The sequence below is a fragment of the Clarias gariepinus genome, chromosome 27, assembly GCF_024256425.1.
Source record: "Clarias gariepinus isolate MV-2021 ecotype Netherlands chromosome 27, CGAR_prim_01v2, whole genome shotgun sequence".
NCBI classification, from domain to species: domain Eukaryota; kingdom Metazoa; phylum Chordata; class Actinopteri; order Siluriformes; family Clariidae; genus Clarias; species Clarias gariepinus.
This window is the reverse complement of record NC_071126.1, coordinates 7,050,647-7,073,227: the sequence shown is the minus strand read 5'-3', so window position 1 is coordinate 7,073,227 and position 22,581 is coordinate 7,050,647. Positions and strand designations below refer to the sequence as shown.

The window sequence follows — 22,581 nt, the reverse complement described above, 5'->3', positions numbered from 1 at the left end:
TAAAATGCACCCGTTGAAATTCCAGATGACTTTAACGACAGATTTTACTCTTCATTCATTTACATCTTTATTTTAAGCTCTTTTTTTTTTTTTTTTTTTTTTTGGAAGCATAGTTTACCATGACGCTGCAGATTGATGGCATATAATTATAGAAAGAGCTCTGAACCCTGCTTTAGAGATCATCACTCACAACCCTGCAGCCATGAAATCTTTTGACACGACCCATCCTGTTTTGGTGACAGATTAGTGAGCTGTAAAAGTGGCATTACTCTTTTCAATAATGCATGAAGCGTTAAATGGATAGTAGATTGAAAGGGGTAATACTGTGGCTGTGAGGACGCCCTTGGAGCTTTGTACGGTGTCTGTCATTAAATGTCTCTCGTGGCATGTGATCAGAAAGTCAGTCTTTGTTTGAAATCCATCTTTACACTGTGCACTTGTATTCCTCCAGATACTGATGCTTTCTTATTTTTTTTTTCTTTCTTTCCTCCTCAGGCCTACAACATCCACGTCAATGGGGTCCTGCACTGCCGCGTGCGCTACAGCCAGCTCTTAGGCTTGCATGAACAGGTAACGATCTCTTGGGGGACTTTAATCAAGGGGTCTTGGAATAGAGAAATAAAGCACTTTATGTCTTGTGTAGATTAGTAGATGGATAGAACAGTATGTTAATGGTTTCTCCTCTGGTGAGAATAACATTCAGTTCTTTTAAAGCATTTTTATGTTTCGTGTACAAGCACACCAGTGTTTTCCGGTGAAAGCGTGTCTTTGACCTTATTGAATAAGCTTATTGCAAAGAACATTTAAGTCATGTGGATATCCAAGCATTTGTTGATGAATGGAGAGAACTTGTGTGTTTCTGCCAGCAAAGCCGTGTTCAGTTCTATGGCTGCTGCTGTTGCTAGGTAACAGAGCATGTGTGGTCAGATGATGCACCCTGGTTACTGGGGTTGCCATGGTGGAGGGCTGTGGTCGACTCATTCTCATTGGCCCCAAATCTAATTACCTCCATTAAATTATGAATGGTGTGAAGATGCATTATTGTTTGTGTTTAGTAATATATTTCCTATTATGGTGCATATACAGAAGTGTGCTTCTATAGGATGCATCGTGCACAAGGCGTTTCTATTGGTTTTTCAAGCTATATAGCTTGTTTACATTGAAACAAATGTGGACTAGTGGTTAGGATACGGACTTGTTCAAGTTTAATTCCTGGTTGGGGAACCAAATGCAGCCACTCGGGTTAGCACCAATAAGCTCTTGACCTCTAACATGAACAACAAAAGTGGAACAACAAACCGTGCGCAACACATTATAGTACAGTGGTGTGATATGCAGGACTATAGAATGTAAAAGTACAACTGTGTGCACAAATACATGTTAAAGCATTACATTGGCATTCCTCAGAGATTTCTTACTAAAACAAATGTGAATAGTTCACCTTAAAATCCTTGTTGCATTTCCTGCAAACCCTAAATTCAAATTTGATTTGTTATATACACAACCACACACAGTATGGTATGCAGTGAAATACTTATGACTGTCTGTGACCCAAAAATGGAAAGAAATTCCCTACAGTTGTAAATATTGCACTAGAAAATACAGGGTGATTCACTCGAAAGAGGCCCCGAATATCCTGTAATAACTCTCGCTATGATAAAGCAATCTGAACCAAAAAAAAAAATGCACTACATACCTTGATGTAGTCTTATGCAAAAGTTTAGGCACCCCTTGATAAATAACAGATTTTGGTGATTTTTTTATTTTTTATTTTTTTAATTGAAAAGATGGTGAAACTTGGTCTCTCTTGAAAATGGAAAAAATGGACAATATTTTTAGCAAACATTGATGCATAGTTACTTTTTGTCTTTGAACATAGATAAAAAATAAAAACATTATTGTGGCACTGTGCAAATGTTTGGGCACCTTAATCAGTACTTGGTAACACTTACTCTGGAAACAATGTTTCCTGTGCCACTGGCTGCAACACAACCCCAAAGCATGATAGATCCACCCCTGTGCTTAATAGTTGGCAAGGTGTTCTTTTCATGAAATGCTGCTCCAAACAGGTTTTTTGCAGTCAAATGGGGGTTTTGATTTGTCTTTCTGACCAGCATACGAGCAGTTCTACCTGAGTTTTCATTTCTCACTGCGGAAACGGCAAGCTGACAACGCTTTGCTATCTTCTTGTAGCCTTTTCCTGCATTGTGGGCATCAATAACTTTCAGTTTCAAAGTCTTCTACAGCTGCTTAGAGGAACCCATGGTTGTTAAGTGTCCGCAAGTGTGTGCCCAAGATTTGAATAGTCAAAGTATTTGTAAAGCTTCGAAATTGCCATTTACTAATGACAGCTGTTGTCATACATTAGACCATTTTTTTCCATTTCCAAGAGAGACTGTGTTAACATCTTTAAAAAAAAAAAAAAAATCTAAAATCTGTTATCATGGGGTTCCTAAACTTTTGCATAAGACTGTATGTGTAATCAATTGTAAGACAAGCGATGCTGGAAGTGATCTCTGGTTTCTGCCGGACACATTTCGACACAGTGCTCAATGTTTCTGAACTCTGTGAGGGTATCTGACCCTTTTCTCCATATTAGCACGATGGCTATGGCGCCTACTGTACCTTATCGGTCTGACTCCTAGCCTATATGAAGCTTCATGTACTGAGGAGGACAGTGTATGATGTTTCGTTCGGATTGCTTCATCTTTTGTCAGAGTAATTAAAGAATATTCAGGGCCTCTTTCAGGTGACAGTGTGATTGTCTGTATCCTAAAGTGTCCTTGTTTTATTAACTTGGAACTGAGAATTATTTTAGCTTATGACTGGTCTATCTAACTTGCACCGAGATTATGTTTTTATGATATTTATTATGTGGTACAATGTGTCTGCAATTAGCCAAAGTAAAATCCTGTACCTGTATCGCACACATACTGTAAGATACAAATAGCCTCGCACTCGGGACTTCCTTTTCTCAGTTCCAGTAGTTTTTTGGCGAAAGTGGTTGCTGCATTTAAAAATCCCCAATTTCTCTGAACACGCTGGATCAAGGCAGCTTCAGCAGACACTGTTTAACTGTCTGCCTGGCTGCGGTAAGCTTTGCCGCTGCATTAAATGCTTCAGCAGTTACTCTGCCTGTCTTCCAAGTGACTTTATGGAGGTCGCGGACCACATAAATTATAACGAAACGGTTTCGGAGGGGGGTTGTCGGTCAAGCGTAGGTTCAAAAGAAGGAATGTTTGGTTTGTTTATGCATGCATCTTCTTTGTGGTCTGGTTTCAATTCTGAATGTTTATGGTTCATTGTATTTACTTTTGGAACAGATTAAGAAAGAGTATGGAAACAATGTGGTACCGGCGTTCCCTCCAAAGAAGATCTTCACCCTCACACCTGCAGAGGTGGAGCAGCGTAGGGAGCAGCTGGAGAAGTACATGCAAGCTGGTGAGTTTGACAAAATGACAATGTACATGTAAACGCTCATGCAGTCTTTGATGTAGAAGTCAAATTGCATTCGGAAACTTGTATAGAGATGTGGTAAGTCCCTTAACTGACGTCCTGATCCTGTTTTGCATTTATAATGAAAGTCCAGCATGGATACTGGTATCTTCTGGTTCAGTACAAATTTGTTTTTACTCTGTACAGAAATACTTTTCCAATGTTACTTTTAATCAGATGGGAGGGCTGGTTATCATCATGTTTACAAGCCAGCCAGGGGTGAAATTCTCTGCATGTAAAGGCAAATCACTGGAGTATGGCAGCACCATGAGCCGTTTGTTCTAATCCATTTCAGTCCTGGCTCATGCATCCGAACAAGCTAAGCCTTGTTGAGCGTATTTGCTTATAGTCTGGGAGCACACAGGCTGTTCTTGGCTGGCCACTTGCACCGTTACATCATGGTTTAATGCGGTTCTGGAAAATTAAGCAACGCACACACGGCCTTTTCAGAGCGCACACGTTTGTTTGTTTACACAAATATGGTGTGCGCCTTTGAGGCCTGCTGATGGTCAAAGTGCTATAAATGTGCAAGTATTTAGGTTTATCCAACAATCCATTTGAAGCTTTTCAAGTCCAAAAACAAAAAAGGGAATAAACTTTTCTGATGTACACAAGGTTCCATTTGGAGAAACAATAATACATAAAGCCTAAACAAATTTGTGTGTATGGATGGTAATGGCTATAATTAAAGTATTTAAGAGCAGTATTTTATTTATTTATTTATTTATTTATTTATTTGCATTTTATAGATTGTTTAAGAAATTTTTTATTCCCTTTAAAAATAGAGAGGCATTTATAATTGTAGCTAAAATAAATATTTATACGCATGATTACTACTTTTTCGGCATAATAATAAGCTAACATTTATGACTGCTTTGTGTCTGTACATATTTAAGTGTTTACCAATGTACAAGGGTCGTTCAAGTCACACCAGGACTTTTGATTTACTTCTCTCTATAATCCCCTGCTACACTAATGCACTTATCCTAGCATTTCACTAGTGCTTGGACACTATTAAAGTAGAAGGTTTTCTCAGAGTGCCAAAGGCATGATTGGACTGACCTCACATTTGGAACGCTGGCCTCGCAGGACCTTCTTTAACGGCTCAAACGTGGAAATGGCATGGAGCGAAGTCAGGACTGTACGAGGGTTGTAAGCCATAACTGATTAGCGTTTCACTCGCTAATTGTCCACGGGAATGACTGCAGATGGGCTCTGAACCACCTTAGGCTGGATCGGCATTCACGGACACCCGGCCTTTTTTTTTTTTTTTTTTTATGTTTGCAGCATTTAAATTCTTTACTGCGGCTAAACATGACATTTGTGCTTGAAGTTTTCTGTAGATACCAGTAAGTCTGGGGGGGGGAAAGGGCCTGGTTTGACATCTGAAATCCATAAATCATAATATAAATAAGGGTGAATGCGTCACGCAATATGATCAACATAAATGCCATCAAACCATAAACTTAACCATAAAAAGTAAAAATGAGTGATTTATGTTAGAAATGCATTACTAGATACGTGTTTGCCTGTTTAATTTTGTTTTCAGTGTTGTATTTTTCTCAACTTTCTTTTGCTATATTTTTCTGGCACTTGAACCTGTTAATGAATGTCATTAAAACTGTGTACGTGTGCGCTTTTACATATCACAGTGTTCCTGTCAGAACTTGACTTTTTTTTTCTTCTTCCCTCTATTGTAGTGCGTCAGGATCCTCTGCTGGGAGCTAGCGAAATGTTCAACAGCTTTTTAAGAAAAGCTCAGCAGGTATGAACTGCTGTGGTATTTAATCATTTTGTCCTCTAATATTTTTAAATACTGTGCATGTGGGATAAGAATCATCTTAAGAGTGCTTTATTAAACCCTTTTTTAATTTTTTTTTTTTTTATAACCTTTGTTTACTCTAGTGCCCGTGTGTATGTGTGTGTGAAGTCATTTTGGGTTGCCTGGCTCCATAAAGTGTTGTTTTGGACCGGTTTTCATGTGCATGTTAGCTGGTCTGAGTGAGGAACAGAATGAGAGATTATGCAGGCTTTGCTTCGTTGTTTCATCTGGTCCACAGAGAACTGCAGCTATTTGAGAATCCTCCCACGTTAGCAGAAGTTTATGATTTTAATAAGCTGGAGTATTCAGCCAAAGGTTTGGTTATGTAGATCTATGATTCTCATAGACGGGTCTGGGGAGGCCTGAAGCATGTTAGAAATAATTATACTTATAAATAATGTCAACTGGAGTCTAATTTAGATTTAATTTAGTTCAGAAATACAAAACTAGGGCTGGGTGATTTTGATTAAGAAAAACATATTGCAATTTTTTGTTTTTATATAAAAAAAACAGTTAGAGAATTCCTGATAAATTTGATGTTAACATCTTAAAAAAAAAAATTCAAGGATGCAGATGATTCCTGGCTTTTCTTTGTCCACAGCATATACATTTTCAATCATTTCCCCAAACATCTATTTGCACTGCCTGGTCAAAGAAAGAATTTAATTTGATCACCTGTACAGCTTTGATTAACAGCACACAATGTGGTGACCAGATCATGTGTGTAAAAATGATTCCCCTTGCTCTCAGACCCACTTTTTTACAATATGAGTCCTGGAATAGACCTGTGCCATCAGGTAAAACAAAGTGCATTGATGTAATAACCTGGTCATTTAGTACATTCAGGTCATCAGTTGACTTTATTTATTGTAACATAACGTTGCTAAGCCTAGGCCGTAGACGAAATGCATGCCAAGTGCATCGCTTCATGTGCTTCCCTCCTTACCCTGACTATTCTTACCATTGCTCTGAAATAGGGTTAATCTGAACTCATCAGACCACATGTCCTTTTTTTTTTCTTCTTCCATTTCTCCAAAGTCCAATCTTTATGCTCCCTAGACAATTCAAGCATTTATTTTTTTGATTAGTCTCACTAAGAAGTGATTGTCTAATGGCCAAACAGATGTTTAGTCCAAATCCAGTGAATTCTCATCTGTGTATGTGTGTGTTTGTGTAAATGCTCTTACTTCCATAGTTTAATAGTGTTCTTCCACAAAGCTGACGGTTCAGCACGATCCTTTCAGTTTTTCTGTTAAATGATAATGTGTTGAAGGCTTCTTAACCCAGTTCCAGTAATTCCATATCTCAATTGTTTTCTTTGCTTGATGCAACCCAATTTGACCCTTCTGAAATGTGAAATGGCAACCTTTTTTTTTCTTTATTGTATTTATCAGACATCTGATGTCTCTCCTCAATGTTAAGTTGTTTATCTACTTCAGAGGTTTATCTGCAGTTTTCCAAAGACACGCTGTTCAGACGCTTGCTGTTTTCTCACTGCCACAGGAGACACAACAGATCCCCACTGAAGAGGTCCAGCTGGAAGTACACTTATCCAACAGCCAGAAGGTCAAAGTCAACGTTTTGACGTCAGACCAGACTGAAGATGTCCTTGAGGTAAAGGCGCTGTGGTCTGGGATGGTTTTGTGTTATGCTGTTTTAGTACTTGTGCAAGAATTTAAGCTATGGTACAGTATAAGCTAAGGTTGACAGACGGCGTTATCAGGAGGCATTCCTATGGCTTATCCGTTTTTCCAGCTGGGATTCTTCAACTGATGCGCGTTTGTGAAATTTTTTTTTAATAAAAACGTACAATCGGCTAGCCAAAAAATAAATGACCATGATGGCGGCTTTAAAGCCTGCTGGGAAATGTCCGGTCAGACTTGAGCTTCACTTGAGTGACTCATGTCTTTGGAGAGAGAAACATGCTCCAAATTTGTTGTTCACACAGAAAGGATTTACTACTGAGAGCTTAAGATTCCTGCCAACCCCCAAATCCAGAAAAGATTAATTTCAAGGAGCTTCATGTTTTCACATTGGCGCTTGTTCATTTTCTGCTTCATTTTATATCCAAATGGGAGGTGCAGTGCCCAGCTGAACGCTGTCTGAAGAGTGTGAGGTACACTTTCGTGTTCGCTCGAACACTGTTTCTCTTGCATTGCATGTGCTAAATGTTTCTCTCCATTGAAGATACTCTGCGTTTCTCACAGGTCTAAAATATACTCGCGGTGGTAGGCCTTAGACAGGGCTGACATTTTTATATTTGCAAGATAGAGACAAGGAGAGAGAGGCATTAGGGAAGAGGGTTTTATAGCATTATATACAGTATAGTGCTCAGGGTTGTGCACAACCTAGGGAACCAGCTATACAAACATGACTTAAAAAATAAATTAATATATATAAAATATATTTTACATATTTCACGTAGGCAAAGAAATAGCTCATATTCGCTTGTTTTTTTTTTTTTTTTTTTTTGGTTGCTTCTGTGACCAATAACAAAAATACGCGCATTTTAGGTTTGCATTTTTGTGACGTCATTCTCATATTCCAGACAAGATGCTTGTCTGCAGAGCACGTGCGATTTTCACTACGGCCTTTCTACACGTTTTACGGCAGCTGGTATCCGCTGCGTTTCCCGCCTCTCAGTACACCGCGCTCACGCTACCGCTCCTGTACATGTTTGTTCTGCTAGCGCGCGCGATGTGTCCGCTACTAATTAATCAATCGCGAAAGGCAGATGGACATTTTTTTTAAAGTGTCTAAAAAATGCTTGATACAATAAACTAATACTGTTGTTTTACAGTACTGTTTTCTTCTTCTCATAAACATTTTACTGCATTTGTCAATGTGTATGCCCTGTGCACGTACGTTTGTGATTGAGCAGTTCAGGGTTGGCGTGTAGCCCAGTATAAATGCACAATCAGCAACAAAGTCTTCCTTTTATACAGCTGAGTTGGGAAGATTTGAGTTGCTGTAGCCACCAACCTGAGTCAGCAAACACGTTGCAGTTTTAATGTTGCGCCATATAATGTACAGTGTGATATATATATATATATATATATATAATATTAGAGAGAGAGAAAGAGTTCATTGTAAAAACACAAGCTCATCAGAAAGCTAATATGACTGCTTGATATGTTAAATTCGTATAAGCCTTTAAACAGACATTTTCTGCTCGTCATTTGCTACGGTGCATTGCAGAGCTAAAGGGTTTTATTATGCAGCACTCATCAGGTCTTCACTGTGGCCTTGTACAATTGAGTGCCAGCTGTGTCACCTGCATAGTCCTCTCCTGAAGTGCATTTGACCGCACAGATGAGAAAACAGCAAGCTTGCCTTCTGCGTTACAAGGATCAGTCGTCAGATCTTTAGCACCTAATGATGCAACTGTGTTTATGCAAGCTATCAAATTTTTTTTTAATTTTTTTTATTTCATGTCTAACCTATCCTATCTACATAGTTTAACATGTGTCAATTGCATTGAATGTTCAAATTCATGATTTATGATAACTGTCCTCTCTGTAAGCTGGCAGGTTGTCGTGCTATTGATCCTAGTTTGTTCGTCATTTATCTAAACACCATGAGATGTTTCTGAGGTGGTGTATTACCAGGCACAGTGAGTATTGAAGATTAATTCTCTGTGGTGTCTTTTCTCTCCTTAATAGGCAGTCGCATCGAAACTGGAGCTGCCAGATGATTTGGTGGGTTATTTCAGTCTCTTTCTTGTTCAGGAAGGAGCAAACGGAGGGTATACATGTGAGTACCCAAATTTTATTTCCTGGTTGATGTGTTTAATAGAAATTTCTGTATGAATATGCTTAATTTGTAAAATCTCCTTACATGCTGGATGGAGCTGAGCTGTGAAATGCAGTTTAATTGATCTCTTCTTGGTCAGTTAATTGAATCGATAAGTCAGCTGGTGAAACGGTGGCTTATTGGTTAGCACTGTCACCTTGCACCTCCTGGGTTCTCTGTGTGTGTATATATCTGTGCATATACGAGTGTGTGCGTGTGTCCCACCCAGGGTTTTTGTATATAGAAATACTGAATGATTATGCAGACATGACAAACATATATATATATATATATATATATATATATATGTATGTTTTTCTTTTTAATTGTACAGATATGTGACCTGTACTTTAACTGCATGCGGCTTCTATTTGCACTTCTGGTGGATGCTAAATTGTGTTTTGTTGCTGGTCACCTTTAATGCGCAATAACAAACTTCATCCATTTATCTATCTTATTTATTCTCGCTTTCTCTGGTCTGTTCGGTAGGTAAGTCAGGATGTTTTTATCCAGTGTTCGTATATTAAATAGTTTCCGTTGTGCATATAAAGGATTTAAACATTAAATATTTAGCAAAATAATTCATATTTTCTCAAATCTGTTCATCTCATGTCATGTGTATTAGGAGTTGGGAGGCTGTTGGAGCAAAAGCTGTTCATTTACAAGGGGAAAACAGAATTCCAGAGGGGAAGTTATAGTAAGCCTGTATTAGTATGACATTAACAACCTTGCTGCAGGCTCATCACCTAATTAATGACTGTTTAAGAAGCAAGCGAACTTTACTTTATTAATCAATAGCATTTTTTTTTTTTTTTTTTTTTTGCTTCAGCTAGCTGTTTTTCAGTTTCGCAGTCAGTTGCTTTCCCTTCAACATACCTGACATAAAGGGAAACATAAAGAAAAAGGAAATCAATGACTTTGTATGCAAAAAATATTTCTGTACTATATATTTAGGATTCAGAACATGGTATTTAGTGTACAATAATAGTTTGTCACGTTATTCCCTCGGCTTACTCATCAGGGACAATCTAATAATTTTGATGTATACAGTACATATTTTTTCACACAGTTCAAAGTCCTTTCTCTAATTTTCTTTTTGATTCTGTAAACCTGATTTGCTGACAATGACTATTGGTAAAAGAGCTATATAATTAAAACTAATTAAATTTAAGGTATTGGAGGCCCAGATATAAATACTTTAGATATTGCTTAAAAAAAAAAAAAAAAAAAAGTATGATTTGTGTCTTTTTGTGCATCTCTTTTATGTTCAGGAAATTATCACCACTTTACCACTGGTTGCACATTTCTTTATGGTTAAATTCTAAAATATATATAGTAATATTAGTTAAAGTAATGGTTAAATTCACAATAAATGCTAAGAAAACCGAACCATGACTTTTGCATACCGTTATACCTCTATTTAAAACCAAGGCTTTTTAAGGACAGTGGTCTGTAAACAGTGAGATGTCCTGTTATTGTGCTTTTTTCTCCTGAAGTCTTTCACTAAATAAAAATCTATTCTTGGCTGCCAAACCTGCAGCCTCAGCAATATGCAAAGCGAATTAGATTAGATCTATTGTCCTTCAGCTGAGATGCCCTTCACAGCTTTCTTATTTCTGATTTTTCTGCATTGTTTTTTTGTTTTTGTTTTTTAGTCTTTGCTCTTTCCTTCTCTCGTTCACTGTCTGTATATCCATTCCTGCTGTTTCTTTAAGTCTTCCTCATTTTGTTAGTATAAGTGTATTTTAATGCAAGTTTGATTGCTACTTTGCAATCTGTCTCCACCAAGTAGAAATACAGACGTGCACTTTTCCTAGAGGAATTCTTTCTCTCTTTAGTCTTCCTATCTCTTATGTTCACTCTTTCTTCTCTCTCACTCGCTATATCCGTCTTTCTCCCACTCATTTGTTTGCCAAGGATTTCTTTGGGAGCAGGATCGAGAATCTGTCAGATATGAGAAAACGCACGATCTATAGGAGGCCAGAGCAGCTGGAGAGTCATAGGGGGCTGCATATGGTCTGTAGGGAAGTGAAGAAAAACCGTATCAATTTTTAAAAAGAGCAGATGACCATGTTAAAACAATTTAATAAATAATGATAATGGTTCAATTACTTGTCACATGTACCTTACAGCTCAGTGAAATAATTTTCCTCGAACCCCCGACCTTCCGATCAGCAACCCACAGTCTTAGCCAATTGAGCCACATCATCCCAAGTTAGCACTGAAATAGATAGCTGGTACAGGAAATGAAACTCTTAAAGCCTTGCAATACTGTCCTTCCTCCACACAGTATTCTTGGTATGCTGTTTATCCCATTCATTTCAGAGGTTCACCTTGACCATTTCTTTCCCCTATTCGACCCTCGTCGTTGTCTGCTCTCCAGAGAAACGAAAATCTTAAACAGCTGTTTTGTCTGCCGGCTCCTCTCTCATATTCTCAGCTCGCCAACTTATAAACCTGTCATTCGGCCAGATGGATTTCTCTTCATCGCTCATGGTTTGTTTTTATCATCAGAATGTCCTTAAGGGCTACTCATACACTTTCTCCTGTCTCTCTGTTCTCTCCTGCTGCGCTGCAGTCGTGAGAAAGCTGCAGGAGTTTGAGCTGCCCTACGTGTCGGTCACCAGCCTGCGCAATCCCGAGTACCACATCGTCCTCCGCAAAAGGTACACCATGACCTCAGCATGTTTGATCACTGCACATGTTATCTTTGGGTTACTGAGCCATTCATCCAGGGTGGTATTTTCCCTTGTTACAGTTACAAGAGCGTGCTGCGTCAGCACTCGCACATAGTGTTCGGCAGTGGTTTAGGAAGTTTAATAAACCGATTTTTAAATCCATATTGTACATAGTGGTTTTGTGCACACACACGTTGAAAAAAACAAGGTAATGGAACCAAAGTGAGACTTTTCTCACAAGAATGACTAAGACATTCTTGCCATCTGGGTTTTCTTGTAATCCTTTCCTGTCGCTTATTTAAACGTAGTGTATAGGTTTACTTTCCTACTCCATTAGCCCAGCATGCTTCTCAAAGCAATTCACTAGACAAGGCAAACCGGCTTGACGCAGCATGAATTGGGCATTCTTTCTGAAACTTTAAACAGTTGAGCATTGGTGCTCAAATCAAGGTTCCATGTAGGATAATAAGTCATGCATGCATGTAGATAAATATTTAGATTAGCTTAATTATTGATACTGCGACACTTTGCCCTCTGGCAGGCTTGATCTGTGTTGTGAAATTGTTCTACTCGTATTCTCTCACCGTTTCACAATACCCTGTCCCCCTGTCCCATTTACCACACCCACACCCACACACACACCCACACACACACACACACACACACACACACACACACACACACACACACACACACACACACACACACACACACATCCCTTTCCCCTTCCCACAAAGAATCCTGGTGCTTCTAAAAGGCACAAACAGCATTTCCCCTACTTGACCACATACATGTGATCCAGTCCAACTGGCCAAGATTTCAATCTAGAATGTCTGAATCTCAATGTTTAAAAAACATTTGAACAGCTAGGGTTTCGACCAAAGCCGCACAGTTTCAAAATAATTTCTTAATGATTTCTCATGCGCCCCAGCCAAGCATTTCTAAAGAATATTCCTATAAACCTCTTAATAAGCATGAGACTGACTGTGGTCTCATCAGATTATTGCTCCTTTGCTTACATTCGGCCAATCACTGATCAGTCCCTGTATTTTCCATTTTTGGTCGTTTAAAAAAAAAAAAAAAAAAAATAAAAATACGATTCTCCAGTGCTTGTATTTTTTAGTTAATACTTGTCTGTTAAATTAACTTTTATTCATATATCTAAACCTCTAATTCTAATGTACTCACCTGAAATATTTTAGTTCAATTTAAATAACAGAATTTTAGAGCTTTCCTTTTCAATAGGGCTAAATGTCACAAGGGTACACTGGTCACACTAGGTGTGTTCTGTTTTTCCACAGTTACTGGGACTCTGCATATGACAGTGATGTAATGGAGGATAGTGTGGGTCTTAGCCTGATATACGCTCAGGTACTGTCATTTTTTTTTTCTTCTTCTTTCTTTAATGGGTTCTGGTGTTTTATAGCTAACATTGCTTATTGAGGACACATGTATGTGCTTTAAATGTAAAAAAAAAAAAAAAAAAGTGGCGCACACTTTTCATTTGACTAACTTTTTGCCTTTCTTGGGGCACACAATGCGTGACGAAGTTTGTGAAAATGCTGACGTCATTTTATTGCCACATAACGCTGCTGAGACTCGACCTGACCAACTGAAGCAACTCTAGATCATAAGACTGCCTCCAGAGGCTTGTACAGTAGGCGCTATGCATGATTGGAGCATCGCTTCATGCACTACCCTCCTTACTCCGACACGTCCATCTGTCTAGTGATTAATCTGTCATCAGTCTGAATTCAACAGACCACATAACCTTTTTTATTGCTCCAAAGTCCAATCTTTGTGCTTCCTAGCATGTCGAAGACATTTTCTGATTAGTCTCACTTCTAAGTATTTAAGCATATACATTTTTTTTATGCAACTTCCCCAACGGTTTAAGTGATCTCCAAACACAATTTTATTATAGACACATTTCTTCTGCAAAGTTGATGGTTCTTAACCTAATTCCAGTCATTTCAAATCTACATAGTTGTTTTCTTGTAATGGAATAAATTGCATTTCAACTTGTCTGAAAGGTATCATAAAATATTATGTTAGATGCTTATGGAGCAAGATTGCTTACAGTCTGACTTCCCTAAGGAACTCTGGGGTTTATTTTTTTTTTTTACCCTGATGCGTTAATACGCGGACGCATGGAGGTAAAGCTTGCCTTTTCTTTTCAGACGGTGTCGGACATTGAGCGAGGCTGGATTCTTGCCAACAAAGACCAGCACAGACAGTTGAAATCCCTGCAGGAGAAAGGCTCAAAGAAAGAGGTGAGCACAGACGCGTCTGATTCCCGGAGCTCCAGCATTTCTGTTACTGAGATGGAATTTTTTCCAAGATGGTAGCTGTCATTTACTTTAATCTATGCTGCCTTTTATAGTTCATCAGATTGGCTCAAACCCTGAAGTATTTTGGTTACATCAAGTTTGATCCCTGCATCACGGATTTTCCCGAGAAAGGTTGCCACGTTATCGTCAGCGCCGGCAACAACGAGCTCAACTTCCATGTCAAACTACCCAACAACCAGATGAAGGAGGGAAGCTTCAAAGTCACACGTATGAGATGCTGGCGAGTCACGTCATCAGTAAGTGTCGAATGTTGTCTGACAGCGTCAGCTTTGTGTTAAAGGGTTGTTTAGATTTAACTCTAATAACCTAGATAAGCTGCTAGGCACTACAGATTCAGTTGGGTTCTACAAGCTGCCTTAGAGACAAAATATGAACTAATGATAACATTAGAGAAATAGCCTTGACGTGAGGTATGTAAAATGGCTCTCCGCCAGTTTCCATCACATTTTGCTGCAGGCAGAACAAGAGCGTGACTCCCCTCAGGCAGCAGTGGAGTAAATATTTCAGTTCCGCCGAGCTGAGAGAAGAGTCAAAATAGTTTCTGGTTTACTGTAATTGGCTGAAAGCAGGCGCTCTCATTAAGAAGCAGCACCCACATGAGCCTGCCATGCATCCATCTTAGTCCTGGCATTTAGGTAATTATTCATCTGCCTCAGTGCGGAGATATATTTTCAACAGAACGCCTCTGCATTCCAATACACTAACAGCTTATTGGCACTTCACTGTGGATTATATTACTCATCTCACATTTGTTTTGTTTTTTTCCCCCACCTAAACAAATTAGAGATTGTTTCTCACATTTTTGTTTGGATCGGGATATAAAGCATGTATGCAAACTGTCTTGTTTTTCTAGGTGGAAAGTACTGCAGGACTGGTTTTAGCTTTTGAAGGAAGCATTTTCAGACAAAGTGGCCTCCCACGCAGATAGCCAGTCTCCTGTTATTATTCTGGGGTTTTCAGAAAAGGATGTGGAAACACTTTGTGTATTTTATTTTTCAGTTCTTGTTAGCTAAAGGGCGGTTGAAGACAAAGCAGCCTCTACTCATCAGAGCCATAAATTAAAAAAAAAAAAAAAAAAAGGCTCTTGGGAGCACAGCCTAAATAAGAGAGGTGTTGCGAATTTGTCTTGTGTGAAATCTGATACTTGCAGTTTACACGTTTGGAAAATTGGTTTCTTTAAAATGCAATCCCTAGTGGAGCTAATGAAGATGATTAATGATGCAGCTAAACGGGAACAACTAGGGATTTGATCCTAATTAAAATGTAAATTGCTGGTGTTATTAAATAGTAATAATCATTTTGATTATTCTGCTTCCCCTCTGTAGCAAGTCCCCGTGGCCAACGGCACCGCTAATCCCTGCACCTCTGGCAAGTGTGAGGTCAAACTGGAGCTGGCCTTTGAGTACCTGATGAGCAAAGACCGACTGCAGTGGGTCACCATCACGAGTCCACAGGTCAGAATAGCATCTACATATAGCATAATAAACCATAGATTTTTCTAGTACAGTTATTACAAAGTCATATTGATTAATCACTTTCGATACAATGTTTCATATTTACTTTCATGCCCTATTTAGCTTGATGTACATCTTCTACATAGGGCAATAAACCAGGCAATACCAAATGGCTTTCTCATCCTTTCTTCATTCATTAGGAGAGAATTTATCTGGCTGAGCCAACCTTGTATTTTGTTCTATTTTGAAACTGTGCGAAATGTATTTTGGACTTTTTAACCAATAGACCACAAACAGCCAGTGTGAGAGAGCACTAGAGTTCCTCCTTTACGTTAAATATTGAGGTGGCACAGGGCTGTATGCTGAGTCCCCTATTCTACTTCCTCTTTAAACATACTGTAACTGCAAACTCATTCACAAGATTGTCATCATCAATAAAGTTTGCAGATTACATCACCATCATAGAACTGATCTCAGACAGTAATGACTCAGACTATAGTCTGTAGTCAAGAACCTAGAGATGTGGTGTCGTCATAATAATAATAATAATCGTCTGGCTCTTAGTGCAAAGGAAACCAAAGGACTCATGCTGAGCTCCAGAACAGAAAATAATGTTCACCCTCCCAGCAGTGGGCACAGTAAAAAGGTTGAGGCAGTAAAATCCTTGTGTGCTGATCACAGCGGTAACCTTGTGTAACACACAATTTGTTCCTCGATAGTCTAAGTAATTTCTTAATTGAATATGTTGTAAAAGTATAGAAAATAGCCTTCAAACGCAGATAATAATTTTTAGAAAAAACTATTTTCTAGGTAAAAACATGTATGCATATTTGCAAATAGTTATTCACAGTGGCTTGCAAAAGTATTCACACCCCTTAAACTTTTCCACATTTTGTCACAATACAACCACAAACATATTTTATGTGACAGACTACCACAAAGTGGCACATAATTGTGAAATTGTAAAATGATGAATGGTTTTCAAACTTTTTTTTGTTTTTTTTTTACAAATTAAAATCTGAAGTGTAATGTGCTTCTTGTATTTGGCCCCCTAACTTAAATGGAACCAACTGCCTTCAGAGGTCACATAATTAGTTAATAGGATCCCTCTGTGTGTAATTTAATGTCAGGATAAATACAGCTGCTCTGTGAAGCCCTTAAAGGTTTGTCCAAGCATTTCACAACTGCACTTTCCTTCCACTTCACAATGATGTGCCACTTTGTGTTGGTACATCACATAAAATCCCAATAAAATACATTAATGTTTGTGGTTGTAACATGACAAAATGTGCAAGAGGTTTGGATACTTTTACAAGGCACTTTATATAAGGTCTGAATAAAACAATATATTGATCAAGATTTTTTTTTTAGCTATACAAAACGTGAACAAAAGTGTAGAAGTAGGGTTCTTTTCCCGCCTAAGATTTGCGATGTAATGTAAATCACGTTTACACATCAGCCCCCCAAATTTAGTCTCATGTTTTTCATCATATGATAATAAAGTAAATCAAATGTGTATAAATCATAATTATAAGACAGGGGTGATGATGACGAGGAAAAACTCCCTGAGAGTGTGTCTGGAGAGTGTTAGCTTCATCATGTCAGTGCTGATAAGTTCAGATACGTCTGTGTGTTGACTTGGGCAGCTATAACCAAACTGCAGTGGTGTGCCTGTGTGTGTGATAAATATACACACACGTACACATTGATTCATACGAATGAGGCCCCGAATATTCTGTAGTATGTCCGGCTAGGACAAAGTAATATGAACAAAAAACATGCAGAGTGCTCCTCTGGATAAGGAAACGGGATACCCCTGAGTCGGACTGATAAGGTAGACGCCAGACAGCAATCACGCTGTTTAAAACTGTACCCCTTCACTCAGTCACTTCACTTATAATGCAATCTATTACACATACTGTACGTCGAGGTATGCATGTATTTATTTATTTATTTATGTTCAGATTGCTTTATTATAGCGAGAGTTTTTACAAGATATTTTAAGTAAATCACTCTGTATGACGCACAAACACACAGGGGCCCAAAAAAATATATAAATACTTTAACATAAAAAATGTATGCCGCTGTTCTGATGGTCACATGATGGCATCATTGGTGGTGTGACTACTGACATCTTTAGAGAAAATATAATACCACAGATTGCTGCCATAATTCAAGTTTAAGCTACAAAGCATAGCTAACAACTGTTAAAGTGTGTAAACATTTTTTGGGCCTCTTTTTGACAAATCTCAGCTGCTCAGTTGGAGCGCCCAGTTCTGGAAAATTGGTATAATAGAAAATTTCCTTACCCAGGTCCCAAAAGTGAAGTTTGAGGGGCAAAAACAGGACATGGTATTTTCCATTTACTTTAGGCCCAGAAATAAATATAATAGGAGATATTACTTTTTACACAGGAATGAGTAAAAAAAAAAAAAAAAAAAAGTAAAAATATTGTTACACAGTGTAATGACCCATCATGGTACATCAACTCGACAGTGATGAGCAAAAACAGGCAGGCTAAGAAGGCTAAGGTTACCTATGCACAGTGGCCTAGTCAGCTCTTCCTGTTCGTGCATCTCCACAGTTGCACCATTGACTTCCTGATCATATCCTGCATACGAGTACTCCTCCTGCACCTCAGAGGAATAAAAACTTCCCAGTGCACAGAAACCTCCGTTCACAGCCTCCACCTATGTAAAAAATCTGCACCTTTTGTCCATGTAACCTTTCCAAAGTACCAACATGCCACTGTCCAGTAAGTCTCCCAAATATGAACATTTGAGTTCCGAACTTTCGAAGAGACGAAAATGCATTTGCGATACTTCGGTCACATGTCCAGGGTATACATCACGTTGCTGCAGCGTGCATCCCAGGATGTCCAGACGCAAGCGTAAAAGCAGCAGTGATGAAGCTCGTACTGCTAAGAAGAGCCAAGCAGTAACAATGGAGACAAAAAGGTGAAAATAATTGAGAGGATAAATAAAGTGTAGAAAGGTAGACATTGCTTGCTCCTTTAAAATGACTTGTTCATTTAACAGTACGATTTTAAAGGACAAGGACAAGATGGAACATACGGTGTTTTAGCTAATTGTGTTAGTATGCCAGTACCTTGGACTTGTAAACAACTTGGACTTGTAAACAACTTGGACTTACAAACGAGCCTTTGGGATGGAAGCTGTTCATACGTTGGAGTATCTGTATAGCATTTTTACCAGTTTGGCCTTGAAAAAAAGAACCCTGTACTTCCATACAACCCGATTGAGGAACAGGTTATTTTCCAAAGCCCCATCGTGGTTGCATACGTCAACATTTGGCGGTTACTTCCCCTATTTATACCAGCACCTTACATCACTCTGTGATGCCACTACTTGGTAATCAGCTGTTAGAGATATTCTGGACATACAAGAAATCCACTAAGTTTTTAGAAGTTTAGAATTTTCTGTGCAGTACCTTATACTACACTTGCCTTATACTACCCCTTTGTACCTATAATCACAGCCACGCAGTGCCATGTTTAAGAATACCATTCAGTAGCACTGTGTGTGTGTGTCTATCCATCTCTCTCTTATATTATTTTTTTATATATATATATATATATATATGTATATATATATATGTGTATATATATATATGTGTGTGTATGTAGATCTCATACGGTTCATGTTTTTAGGCGATCATGATGAGCATCTGTCTCCAGTCCATGGTGGATGAACTGATGGTGAAGAAGTCTGGAGGAAGCATTAAGAAAGTCAGTTTCTCTATTTGCTGTTATGTAACTCTTTGCCTGTCTGCCAACTCTTATGAAATCCTTCTGCTTTAGATTTTTAGTGCATGTGGTGTTTGTGCATAAATGTGTACGCTTACAATCTCTAGTGGATATCTTAACTCGAGGGTTTATTCAACTCGTGTATATAATTGTGTTTATTGCACTCGTTTATTGTTGATCTTTCCTGTTTTGCACACTAGCTCACACTAGCAGGGACTAGAAATGTCATTGATTTTTGCAAAGTACAGTGTAGCATTGCTCTCTAGTCAGTAGAGGTTATGCTTTATCATGATCCATGGTGGTAGAGGGAATTGTGGTCTCCAAACGTGTCGTGTTTTCCTCAGATGCAGAAGAAGCGTCTAAACGGATCCATCCATCGATCCAACAGCCAGCAAGCTGTGAAATCTCCTCCATTACTGGTGAGAGCTTATTAATTACAGCAAGCTTTTTTGAATCGCCTCGAAACGAAACCAGGTTGATCTAATGCTTCATTTTAATTACCAGGATTCTCCAGATGCAAATCGCGAACAAGTAGTCAAGCTTTCGGTAAGTTCAGCTTTCACCTTTTTTTTTTTTTTATATATAGCTTGGAAATAGTGATCAAGTGGTAAACTCATAGATTCTGTGTGTTTGTTTTTCTTACATATTTGATGTTCAGACCAAGCTGAGCTCAGTCTCCCTACGTGGGATCAGCGCATCAAACTCGGCTAACGATCTCAGCGGCAGCGATTTTCACGGAAACTATGCCTTCGAGGGCATCGGGGACGATGACCTGTAATGCTCCTTTCAGACTGAAGTACAAAACAGCTGAGCCAAGCCAGGCAGCTTCAGGCGGAGGTCGCCGCGTCTGATTCTGCAAGATTCTAACACTCTGTTGTCCCGTAGCATTTCTTCAGTAGTCCGAAACAAATCACAAATTACGAAGGGTAAGGGTCTTGCATGTAATGAGGTGCCAACTTCAATAGGTGAAACACAAGCCCAATGCATTAACAAATAAGCAAAATGTTGATTGAAGAAAAACCTTGAACATGCACTGATGCATTAAATATCATGATTCTGATTAAAAATCCGCGTATCTGCCAGGACCTGATTGGAATCCCAGTCTGCCATCATCTTAGTAAGCGGGTGGCTCGGTCGCCCAGATCTGTCTCGTATCAATCCACATGACAGGCATTCATGGCAGTAGAAATGTCTGTGTGTGTGTGTAAGTCTGGGACTGCAAATCTAATCCGAATTCATATCATATCACATCTTCACAAAAAGTTAAAATCATTCATACATTAAAAAAAATGTAAAAAGAACAAAAAAAGAAATCTATATTTAGTATTGTAACTGTTGCACCCTTTGAGCAAACATGGAGATGCATCATTTCCTGCATCCAGTCCATGCAACGTTAAGCTGCTTCTGATGTTAACCTCTACTGAATAGTACTTCCTTTTTTCGAGACTCAAAGCTGTGCTTTCTCATCCTTTATGCTGTAACCAATGATTACGCGTTAGATGAGCTTCATGCTGTCTTGAGCTGACGTCTACGATGAAAGTAGATCTGAGAACACTGATCTGAACAAGGACAAACGTGCTAAAGTCAGCTGTCTAAAACTGCACGTGCAGATTCTGAAAGTCTGTACTTTATCGGTTAAAGAGTTCAGAAGGAATCGCTGCCTTCCTGCGCAGCGTGCCAATCCTTGCCGTTTTTATATACCTTTGTTTCGCCTGCTGTTATCTAACAGAGCTTTTCAACGCCTCTCGAACTCATCACAGCTTCGTAAGTAGTGAATAGAAACTGTTATACAGGTTCTGAACAGAAACCTCATCCTAATTAGTTCATCACACAAAGAGCCTTTTTTTTTTTTTTTTAACTTCTTCCCCCGCCAGCTCTTTGCCTTACAGTAATTTAACCGTCTTACATTTCAAGCTTTTCAGTTTTAAACTCGTTTCAGTGTTGGGTCGTCGTTAATGTAAGCTCTGAAAAATCTTGCAGAATTTAGAAAGAGTTCTGTTGGTGTCAGGCAGAACCGCTTACACAAGCTGAACTCATGATTTTGCACAATATTATCCAGACAGATGGCGTGATTCATCATGGAAAACATTCTGAACCATATGTGCATGGTGTTGAAGTTTTTTTTTTTTTTGTATTATTATTATTATTTTTTTTATCTTGGCTTTCCAACCAATATTTTGTTCAAGGTTTCTCATAAATGCCAAAATTCTAGTTTACTAAAGCATTTTGCACAAAAGAAACATAAAAAAAAATCAAGGTAGTCACTTTTATAAATGTACATGCAAATAAAAAGTATTCTGAAGTATTCGTTTTACTAATATATGTATTCTCATTAGTATGTTGTAATCAAATGCAGTAGATCAACTATATCTAAGCTGCGTTAAAAAAAAATAATGAAATAAAAAAACAGAACATACTGCTGTTTACAGTAGAAAATTGAGAGTAGAATTTAAAAGAACAGTGTTTACAAATTCCACATCAGAATTCCAATTGTATTTTTTACTTATTACATATTCCATATTTTAAGAACCATAGACTATTTTGTGCTTTATAAAATACATCGTAGCAATCATCTCAGAGGACCAGGTGGGAGGGGGAAAAAAGCTGCATTTCATATTTCACGCTGGTGGATTTTCATAAAGTCTCTGCATGACAACTTTCCAATTGAGCAACTGCAAAGACATCAGTGCGAGTTGTGTTTACTCAGTACAGCAGGAACAAAACCGATCCGAGGTTTGTTGTTGAAGATAATTGAGATTTCGTCTGGGACTTAATGATGATTATTATTACTATCAAGGAACTCATTCTCATCTTGATCAACTGTAAAGATTGAATGTGTTTTCTGATTATATGTGAGTGTCAACTTCATTATGTTCACCAGCATATCTACAAGGGGTTATGGTATATATTCATAATGTCACACAGAGCCTAGCAGTTCTTTAAAAATAAATAAATAAAAGCAATGTCATGGATTTCAATAAATGTAGGTGCCAAATCTCTGCATTTCCCTGTTGTGGTGTCTTTTCTTCGCATTTGAATGTTTACATAGTTAATATAATTTCTATGATGTGACTGGCAATTAGTAACATTATAACATTAAAAGCACATATGGTTCTGGTTTCCCTTTATACCAGCAAAACAGTTCTAACCTCCTTGAACCACACTTGTTTATCTATCATATTGAGGTCTGGGTAGTTTGAGGACGGATCAACATCCTTGAACT

The 22,581-nt window shown here is 38.4% G+C and overlaps 1 protein-coding gene across 1 annotated transcript in view; it reads left to right on the top strand.

Annotated features, from left to right (window-relative positions):
• Window positions 1-22,361, top strand: part of snx17 (sorting nexin 17) — a 29,514-nt gene extending 7,153 nt beyond the window's left edge. The window contains exons 2-15 of the mRNA XM_053488621.1: window positions 496-570; window positions 3,324-3,441; window positions 5,196-5,260; window positions 6,821-6,931; window positions 8,980-9,070; window positions 11,688-11,775; window positions 13,089-13,158; window positions 13,968-14,060; window positions 14,171-14,374; window positions 15,464-15,592; window positions 19,263-19,340; window positions 19,703-19,777; window positions 19,863-19,904; window positions 20,017-22,361. Coding sequence (XP_053344596.1) covers window positions 496-570; window positions 3,324-3,441; window positions 5,196-5,260; window positions 6,821-6,931; window positions 8,980-9,070; window positions 11,688-11,775; window positions 13,089-13,158; window positions 13,968-14,060; window positions 14,171-14,374; window positions 15,464-15,592; window positions 19,263-19,340; window positions 19,703-19,777; window positions 19,863-19,904; window positions 20,017-20,136 — 1,359 coding nt within the window. The 3' untranslated portion in view covers window positions 20,137-22,361. The remainder of the gene's footprint in view (window positions 1-495; window positions 571-3,323; window positions 3,442-5,195; window positions 5,261-6,820; window positions 6,932-8,979; window positions 9,071-11,687; window positions 11,776-13,088; window positions 13,159-13,967; window positions 14,061-14,170; window positions 14,375-15,463; window positions 15,593-19,262; window positions 19,341-19,702; window positions 19,778-19,862; window positions 19,905-20,016) is intronic.
• Window positions 22,362-22,581: the final 220 nt, after the last annotated feature.